Source organism: Gadus chalcogrammus, chromosome 22 (genome assembly GCF_026213295.1).
Source record: "Gadus chalcogrammus isolate NIFS_2021 chromosome 22, NIFS_Gcha_1.0, whole genome shotgun sequence".
Classification (NCBI taxonomy): Eukaryota; Metazoa; Chordata; class Actinopteri; order Gadiformes; family Gadidae; genus Gadus; species Gadus chalcogrammus.
Genome location: NC_079433.1, coordinates 615,902 through 625,719, shown reverse-complemented (window position 1 = coordinate 625,719; position 9,818 = coordinate 615,902). Strand labels below are relative to the sequence as shown.

Genomic DNA, 9,818 nt, shown 5'->3' with positions numbered 1-9,818 from the left:
TTTGTAGAGAAATGTGCGTGCCAAAACCAAGAAAACAGCGAAGAAATGCCCGAAGTTGCATAGTGGGCCTTTAATACCTGGAATCTTTTTAAATTATTTATTTATTCATCCTCCACTATGGAGGTAATAATACTATTTATTTATTAGGCTTAGGCAAGGACTTTTATTTTTATTTTCTGCAGGGCTGATGGTGTATGTTTGCGAGTGTGTGCGTGTTTTTCTTTTGTTTATTGTATGTACTGTTGGGTATGGACACACCCTGCTGCTCCTCCACATCTGAAGTTCCTAACGGAAAAATAAAGTAATTTGAATTGAATTTGAATTTGAATTGAATTTGAATTGATCATGTAGCAGCTGTTCTGGGGCCCCGTTCCAATTCTTTTACCATTCCTTCAGACTGATGTTTGTTATTATCGATTTTCTTCCACTCATCTATTTTCCGTCTTTTCTTTTTGCTTCTCTATTTCCACAGCATTATATTTTTCTCACAGTAAAACACTGGTAACTGAGATGTGTAACACTATGAAACTCATATAGGTCTAAATATAATACAGAACAACTCACACAAACAAAATGTATTGTTATTTCGTATACGCTGAATGTGTGCGTCAACATAATGGAAGGGTGTGCTGTTCAACTGAAAAGTGTTTCCAAGAAAACCTGAGAGCTTGTGTAAAAAATGTCCTTCTGCGGGCTGTGGCCGTCAACCTCATTCAATGAAATATGTATTGTTGCTGCACATGACCGCCAGCAAACGGCTGTTGAGGTCCCAATAAATAAACAGATCCACACCCCAGCGATGAATGTGAATCTCTAAAGCACGTCTTGCCCGTGCATCATCACATTGTGCATGAACACCTTAAATTAAAGGTCCTCACACAAAGGAAAGCAAGAGGGGTGTGTGCGGGGCGACGCCCTCCACAGTTGGACGACGCCCTCGGCAGGTGGACGTGCTCCCTGGGCGCGTCATCATTCGGCGTGCTCACCGTCAGCGGGCTGTCTCATTACGTTGGTGTCTCTTCAAGTCGGGCCGCCCCGTCGACAGCTCTTATAAAAGCGGCGGGTTCCTCCAGAAGAGCAGAGACAGACAGGACAGCAGCAGAGACAGACCTCCAACAGATTCCAGAACCACAGCAGCCATCAGTCCACACTACAGCCGTAAGTGTTTGATTTACGCTTCACCGCTGACAATGGGAATCAAGTGTGATAGGCCTTTAATTTAAACATTAAATTGGATTATCGTTTGTTTGTAATGTTTTAGGCCATATAAAAATATTTATTTCTATATATTTATTTTTCTATATTTCTATATGTATGAATATTTATATATTTTTTAATATATATAAATAAATGTTTAGATATGTTTAATGTATCTATCATTATTTATATATTCATATATATTGGCATGACATAAAGGGGATGCTGTTGGTCTATGATCTAATGAAGTTGACCTTGCTGTGTTTGCAGAAGGAGATCAAAAGATGTTCACAATGACTGGAAGAATCTGCCTCCTTCTCCTCCTCTTGTTCGGTAAGTTAAAGAAAACCCGTTGATCCAGGCAGTTTCCTCCCCCTGGGTTTCACAGACGGTCTGGAACGAGCTGCAGCCTCATAACACCTGTGTGCGTTCGGTCCAGTCAATGCAGATGCGGCCAGCACCCAACAGGAGAGGAAGTTGGGACCGGCCAACGTGGCCCTGCCCGTCGCCAGGCCCAGTAGCAGCGTGCCCACCGCAAACGTGGCCAGCGGCGCCAATGTCGCCCCGGTCCAGAACGTGCCAACCGCCAACGTGGTCAGCGGCGCCAACGTACCCATGGTGCAGAACGTCGCCCCGGTCCAGGACGTAGCCCCAGTCCAGAACGTGCCCACCGCCAACGTGGTCAGCGGCGCCAACGTGCCCTTGGTGCAGAACGTCGCCCCGGTGCAGAACCTCCCCCAGATGCAGTTCATCCCCACGATGCAGAACGCACAGCTGATGCAGAACGTCCCGATGATTCAGAACCTTCCCGTGATGCAGAACGTCCCAATGATGGCAAACATGGCCAACATTGGACAACAGCGGCAACTGGTCCCGCTGGGCACGGTTAACATTCCCAACCTGGGTAACGTGCCGGTGTACGGGGTCCCTGTCTCCATCAACCAGGCCGGGCAGCTGCAGATGGGTACGGGGCTGGGCGGGCTCAACCTGGGCGGGCTGAACCAGGCCGTGCTGAACGGCGGCGGGCTGAACCTGGGCGCGCTGAACCAGGCCGGAGTGAACACCGGCGGGCTGAACCAGGCCACGCTGAACCAGGCCGTGCAGAACCTGGCGAACGCGTTGGGCGTGTCCTCGTCGGGCGTCACCCGGCAGATGAGCGCCGTGTCGGTGCTGTCGGTGGTGGCGGCTAACCTGTGGTACCACTGGGGCTGCTAACCTGTGGTACCACTGGAGCTGCTAACCTGTGGTACCACTGGAGCTGCTAACCTGTGGTACCACTGGAGCTGCTAACCTGTGGTACCACTGGAGCTGCTAACCTGTGGTACCACTGGAGCTGCTAACCTGTGGTACCACTGGAGCTGCTGAGAATCCCCCCTTCCCTCTTTGTATATGAGGCCGCAGGGAGACGGCTGTAGCCTGTGATTGAGAGCTGCACTTCTGTAGGATGATAGGCCCGTTGTATATTATATGTAATACCTTATTTATTATTTAAAGATTCTGATCTATTCTTGATTGTTAGAATGACTTGAACTAAATTATTGCCCTGAATGTGTCCGCTGAACAAATATAAACAAAATAAAGTTGTTCAAAACAAATGCAAAAGTGGCATCACGTTTTCTTCAGTCAGTGGATGTGTTACTGTAGACAGGTGATGTCAATTATTTTAGTCTATGCTATTTCTGATGTCATGTTTCAAGCTAACCAGTTATGAATGGTTTCTTCACCCCATAATGGACAACACCATATAAGGTTTTAATGATTTTATAGATAAGCTAACGACTACAATGAATTTATAGATAAGCTAACGACTACAAACATGAAATGGCCACTTTGTCATTTCCGTTTAAGCCAAGACAGAACAAAGGTTTACCTGGGTAAATTAGAACATGTAGGCGTGGCCTATTTACCGCTCCGCCCACTCCCAATATAACTGTTTGTTTACCTGTGTTCGGCAGATGCTTCATGAACCACATCCAGAACGCAATCCCGTTTACCTTGTGTCTCTGTTAGAATAAACCACGTGTTGAACCTTTACCACCCTGCGAGTCAGCACGAGACCACCACACCACAAAGGATTAAAATAGTCTTACATCACAGGCCTGGGGCCCAGCTTGGGCCCCAGGCTTTCGAGCGTCTCTAATTTTCTATGGCCATCCGACAGCCAAATTTGTCCAAGTCCCTCACCACTGTTTTCAGTTACCCTCAACGATCTACATTGTTTTGTAGCAAAATGTCTTATGCCGATGTTAAATATGTGCATTGTTTGAAATAAAACCTGTAATCAACCTGTATTTTCTTTATTTGGTTATTTGTTTGCAAAAGTTTAAATGAAACAATGACTTCTGGGAATTTGAAGACCGAATCGAGTAGGCTAGACCGCGTCTGCGTGTTTGGGGTTGATGGAAGTTGGTAGTTGGAAGCTAGCTATACTGATGAAGTTGGAAGTTGGAATCTATAGTGTGAAAAAGGTCCTTATGCACTTGATTCGAATGATGTGACAGTCAGGGTTGCGGAGAAGAGCAAGCGCCTTCGAACTTTGTTAACTGCATGACGGTAAGACATGTTTTTATTATGGAGCGGCTGGCTCTGATGATCTATTCATTTTTTATACATCGGATTTGTACATTGATATGTCCATGTTTTGGTGCAGTTGTTTAACGCTTATCTGCGAGGGCCCCTGGTGGGTGCTAATGCCAGGGCCTTTTTTTGATCCCAGTCCGTCACTGGTTGTGTCTAGACTATAGACAGGCCCGTGGCGGGGGCCCGGCCAGGGACCTGTGTTGTGGGGGCCTGGCCTGGGACCTGTGTTGAATCTCACCGCCCCCCGCTGGGGGCGCTGTGCGCCTCTACGGCCGGAACACAGCGAGTAGTTCCGGTTAGTAGATCTCCAAACACTGCGTTATTGTCGGTTGTCATCTTGTCATGCATCACTGTGTTATTGTACATGTATGAGGCTTAGTCGGTGACCGTTTCCCTTCGGAAGAGCCAAGCCCCGCGGGGGATAGGCATGTGGATCAGGGCTTAGAGAAGAACCAGCTCCGTCCTCCGCAGCGGGTCGGGACACACGGGTCACACAGAGCCCAGACCCGGAGGTCCTACGTCCAGGTGGGGTGGTCGCTGTCTTTTCACGGTTGAATCGTTTAATTGGCTGTTAAAGAGTCTCTAACTCACGTGGATACACTGCACCCCTCTGGTCCCGGTAGCACGGGTCTCCTCTGGTATCGGTTGCACGGGTCTCCTGTGGTCCCGGTAGAACGAGGCTCCCGTCGACCCTCCTACCGCTCATCCACCACCTTACGTTATACTGTGCCCTACTGTAGGCCTGTTGGCCCAGGCTTCATGAACCCTAATGTACGCCCTTACTGTATGTTCGATTTAGTTATAGTATTTTGCATGATGAAGCATCTTATCCTAGCTATCTGTGGTGTATACGGGGAAGGGGTTAACCTAGTGACTGTTTTTACTGTACCCACAGAGATATAGTGCTGTTTCTTTCTTCTGACAAATGGGGTTATTATAAGTGGCTTTGGAAAAAAGCGTCTGATAAATGCCCTGAATGTAAATATATAAGGAGGTATAAGGAGCACGATAAGGAGGTAGGAGGAGCAGGATAATGAGCGGTGTATACCGTTGTCTCTGTGCTCAGGTCATCATGGCGACTCCGGTCAGCATCCCCAGTAAGACGTGGGAGCTGAGCCTCTATGAGCTACACCGGAGCCCCCAGGTACCCCAGCTCGCCGCCCTCTCATTTATTCACGTGTACATGACTGTGTGTATTTTACTAATGTGTGTACTTCTCCATATGTACGTGCGCATGCATGTGTGTGTATTATTGTTGTGTTCATGTGTGTGTTTTATATCGTCTCACCTTCTTCTGACATACGTACTTATTGTGAGTCGCTTTGGGAACGAAGCGTCTGCTGGACGTTCAGGTCAATGTATTTATTGTTGTGTGAGTACATGAAGGTGTGTGTGCAGGTGTGTATGTGTTCATGTGTCGACCTGTGTGTCCTAACACTGTGCGTTTGGGCAGGAGGCCATCCTGGACAGCACCCTGGTGGCGGTCTCTCCGCGCTCACTGCACAGCGAGCTCATGTGCCCCATCTGCCTGGACATGCTGAAGAACACCATGACCACCAAGGAGTGCCTGCACCGCTTCTGCTCCGAGTGCATCGTGACGGCCCTGCGCTCCGGGTACTGCCACGCCCCTAGAACACTGCCACGCCCCTAGATCACTGCCACGCCCCTAGATCACTGCCACGCCCCTAGATCACTGCCACGCCCCTAGAACCCTGCCACGCCCCTAGAACCCTGCCACGCCCCTAGAACCCTGCCACGCCCCTAGAACCCTGCCACGCCCCTAGAACACTGCCACGCCCCTAGAACCCTGTCACACCATCGACAGCGTGGGTTAGGGTTAGTGTGTTAACCCCAGCTCCCCTCGCCCCTCCCCCAGGAACAAGGAGTGTCCGACCTGCCGGAAGAAGCTGGTCTCCAGGCGCTCCCTGCGCCGCGACGCTAACTTCGACGCCCTGATCTCCAAGATCTACCCCAGCCGGCGGGAGTACGACGCCCACCAGGAGCGCGTCCTGGAGCGCCTCAGCCGGCTCCACAACAAGGAGGCGCTGAGCTCCAGCATCGAGAAGGGGCTCCAGGAGCAGGCCCGCTCCAGGTACTGACCCAGCCGCTGGCTAGCCCCTAGCCCCTACCTGTACTGTCTAACCCCGACCTGTACTGTCTAACCCCGACCTGTCTGTACTGTCTAACCCCGACCTGTCTGTACTGTCTAACCCCGACCCGTACTGTCTAACCCCGACCCGTACTGTCTAACCTCTACCTGTACTGCCTAACCCCGACCCGTACTGTCTAACCCCGACCCGTACTGTCTAACCCCTACCTGTACTGTCTAACCCCTACCTGTTCTGTCTAACCCCGACCCGTACTGTCTAACCCCGACCCGTACTGTCTAACCCCGAACCGTACTGTCTAACCCCTACCTGTACTGTCTAACCCCTACCTGTTCTGTCTAACCCCGACCCGTACTGTCTAACCCCGACCCGTACTGTCTAACCCCGACCCGTACTGTCTAACCCCGACCCGTACTGTCTAACCCCGACCCGTACTGTCTAACCCTGACCCGCACTGTCTAACCCCTACCCGCACTGTCTAACCCCGACCCGTACTGTCTAACCCCTACCTGTTCTGTCTAACCCCGACCCGTACTGTCTAACCCCTACCCGCACTGTCTAACCCCGACCCGTACTGTCTAACCCCTACCTGTCTGTACTGTCTAACCCCTAGCTGTTCTGTCTAACCCCGACCCGTACTGTCTAACCCCTACCTGTTCTGTCTAACCCCTGTCTGTACTGTCTAACCTCACCTGTACTGTCTAACCCCTACCTGTACTGTCGAACCCCTACCTGTACTGTCGAACCCCGACCTGTACTGTCTAACCCCTACCTGTACTGTCTAACCCCGACCCGTCCCTGTACTGTCTAACCCCTACCTGCTCCTTAATGACCTGTCTCTGTACTGTCTAACCCCTACCTGCTCCTTAATGACCCGTCTCTGTACTGTCTAACCCCTACCTGCTCCTTAATGACCTGTCTCTGTACTGTCTAACCCCGACCTGCTCCTTAATGACCTGTCTCTACTGTCTAACCCCTACCTGCTCCTTAATGACCTGTCTCTGTACTGTCTAACCCCTACCTGCTCCTTAATGACCTGTCTCTGTAGTGTCTAACCCCTAGCTGCTCCTTAATGACCCGTCTTTGTACTGTCTAACCCCTACATGCTCCTGAATGACCCGTCTCTGTACTGTCTAACCCCTACATGCTCCTTAATGACCTGTCTCTGTGCTGTCTAACCCCTACCTGCTCCTTAATGACCTGTCTCTGTACTGTCTAACCCCTACCTGCTCCTTAATGACCTGTCTCTTTACTGTCTAACCCCTACCTGCTCCTTAATGACCTCTCTCTGTACTGTCTAACCCCTACCTGCTCCTTATTGACCTGCCTCTGTACTGTCTAACCCCTACCTCAATGACCTTGATCTCAGGGGTCAGAGGGTGAAGAAGCCGACTCAGGAGAGTGACAACACCACCTTCAGCGGGGGTGAGGAGAATGGCGACGCCCACTCCCACCTGTCCCATGACTCCGCCCACCTGCCTCAGGACCCCGCCCCCCTTGCGCAAGAGCCCGCCCCTTTTCTTGGCCCTCCAACCCAGGACTCTGCCCCCTTGGAGGCGGGGCCGAGCAGCAAGCGGCCACGCCTCTCTGACGGGGGCTCCTCCCCCCCGGTGGTGGAGGCGGGGAGCCTGCCGCGGCGCCTCAGAGAAGGCTCCGCCTCCGAGATCGAGCTGGTGTTCAGGCCACACCCCCAGCTGGTCTCCTGTCAGGAGTACAGCCAGACCAGGTGACGAGTTAGTAGTGAGGTCCACCAGGGAACCACCTCACAGCACTTCTTCCATGACACAGTTGAGGTATTTTATAATGATGTGTTGATAACGGTGCGTGTCGATAACTGTGTGTGTGTGTGTGTGTGTGGGGTGCAGGTACGTTAAGACCACGGCCAACGCCACGGTGGACCACCTGTCTAAGTACCTGGCGCTGCGCATCGCCCTGGAGGAGAGGAGGAGCCGACAGGTGGAGGAGGAGGAGGCGGCGCAGGAGGAGGGGAGAGGAGGAGGAGGAGGAGGAGGAGGAGGCTCCATCCTGACCGACGTCAGCGAGAAGCAGTACACCATCTACACCCCCACAGGGGGCCAGTTCTCCGTGAGTACAGGCGCCCCTACCGTCCCCTCTCTGGGCCCCGACGGGATGATTAACTGTGTGTGTGTGTGTGTGTGTGTGTGTGTGTGTGTGTCCAGACTCTGAATGGCTCTCTGACGCTGGAGTTGGTCAACGAGAAGTACTGGAAGATCCGAAAACCTCTGGAGCTCTACTACGCCATCAGCAAGGACCAGCCTAGCCCCTCCCACAACCCCCACACACCTGACCCTAGCCCCTCCCACTAATAATACACCTGACCCTGGCCCCTCCCACAACCCCCACACCTGGCCCTAGTCCCTCCCACTAATAACACACCTGACCCTAGTCCCTCCCACTAATAACACGCCTGACCCTAGACCCTCCCACTAATAACACACCTGACCATAGTCCCTCCCACTAATAACACACCTGACCCTAGCCCCTCCCATAACACCTGACCCAAGCAACTCATCTGACTTAAGCCCCTCCCATAATCCCTGCCCACAGCCCCTCCCCTAACATCTGTCTGTAAACCCTTCCCCTTACCAACACCTGACCCTAGCCCCTCCCATAACCCAACACCTGATCCTAGCCCCTCCCAAGACCCTCACTTGACCCTAGCCCCTCCCATAATAACACACCTGACCCTATCTCAAACCTGACCCTAGCCCCTCCCACCGCCCCTCCGTCTCTCTGATGCACTTTACGACGGCCCCCGGCCTACCGTCTGACCTTCTGACCTTCTGTTTTGACAACCGCTGCTCATCCTTCAGCTCTGTTACCGGCCCTCGTTGTAACCCGGGTGGAACCTGCACAATAAAAACATCCATCACCTGGCTGCTATACCCGACTCCCTTCTGTTCAATACGGAGAGGTGGGGGTTAGACAGTAGACGGACGGGTCATTAAGGAGCGGGTAGGGGTTAGACAGTAGACGGACGGGTCGTTAAGGAGCGGGTAGGGGTTAGACAGTAGACGGACGGGTCGTTAAGGAGCGGGTAGGGGTTAGACAGTAGACGGACGGGTCGTTAAGGAGCGGGTAGGGGTTAGACAGTAGACGGACGGGTCGTTAAGGAGCGGGTAGGGGTTAGACAGTAGACGGACGGGTCGTTAAGGAGCGGGTAGGGGTTAGACAGTAGACGGACGGGTCGTTAAGGAGCGGGTAGGGGTTAGACAGTAGACGGACGGGTCGTTAAGGAGCGGGTAGGGGTTAGACAGTAGACGGACGGGTCGTTAAGGAGCGGGTAGGGGTTAGACAGTAGACGGACGGGTCGTTAAGGAGCAGGTAGGGGTTAGACAGTAGACGGACGGGTCGTCAAGGAGCAGGTAGGGGTTAGACAGTAGACGGACGGGTCGTCAAGGAGCAGGTAGGGGTTAGACAGTAGACGGACGGGTCATAAAGGAGCAGGTAGGGGTTAGACAGTAGACGGCCGGGTCATTAAGGAGCAGGTAGGGGTTAGACAGTAGACGGACGGGTCATTAAGGAGCAGGTAGGGGTTAGACAGACGGACGGGTCATTAAGGAGCATGTAGGGGTTAGACAGTACAGAGACAGGACATTAAGGAGCAGGTAGGGGTTAGACAGTACAGAGACAGGTCATTAAGGAGCAGGTAGGGGCTAGACAGTACAGAGACAGGACATTAAGGAGCAGGTAGGGGTTAGACAGTACAGAGACAGGTCGTTAAGGAGCGGGTAGGGGTTAGACAGTACAGAGACAGGACATTAAGGAGCGGGTAGGGGTTAGACAGTACAGAGACAGGTCATTAAGGAGCAGGTAGGGGTTAGACAGTACAGAGACAGGTCATTAAGGAGCAGGTAGGGGTTAGACAGTACAGACAGGTCATTAAGGAGCATGTAGGGGTTAGACAGTACA

General features: G+C 52.2%; 2 protein-coding genes across 2 annotated transcripts; both read left to right on the top strand.

The window, feature by feature from the left end:
• The first annotated feature begins 1,063 nt into the window (after positions 1-1,063).
• LOC130376300 (uncharacterized) lies at positions 1,064-2,820 on the top strand. The gene is made up of 3 exons (XM_056583521.1): positions 1,064-1,158; positions 1,468-1,530; positions 1,637-2,820. Exons 2-3 carry the CDS (start codon positions 1,482-1,484, stop codon positions 2,410-2,412), a joined length of 825 nt encoding a protein of 274 aa, XP_056439496.1. The 5' UTR covers positions 1,064-1,158; positions 1,468-1,481; the 3' UTR covers positions 2,413-2,820.
• A 1,257-nt stretch (positions 2,821-4,077) lies between these two features.
• Positions 4,078-8,811, top strand: LOC130375872 (E3 ubiquitin-protein ligase RING2-A-like). The gene is made up of 7 exons (XM_056583010.1): positions 4,078-4,302; positions 4,844-4,921; positions 5,231-5,391; positions 5,654-5,869; positions 7,255-7,611; positions 7,751-7,970; positions 8,066-8,811. The coding sequence occupies exons 2-7, from the start codon at positions 4,850-4,852 to the stop codon at positions 8,210-8,212; spliced, it is 1,173 nt and encodes a 390-aa protein (XP_056438985.1). The 5' UTR covers positions 4,078-4,302; positions 4,844-4,849; the 3' UTR covers positions 8,213-8,811.
• The last annotated feature ends 1,007 nt before the right edge of the window (positions 8,812-9,818 follow it).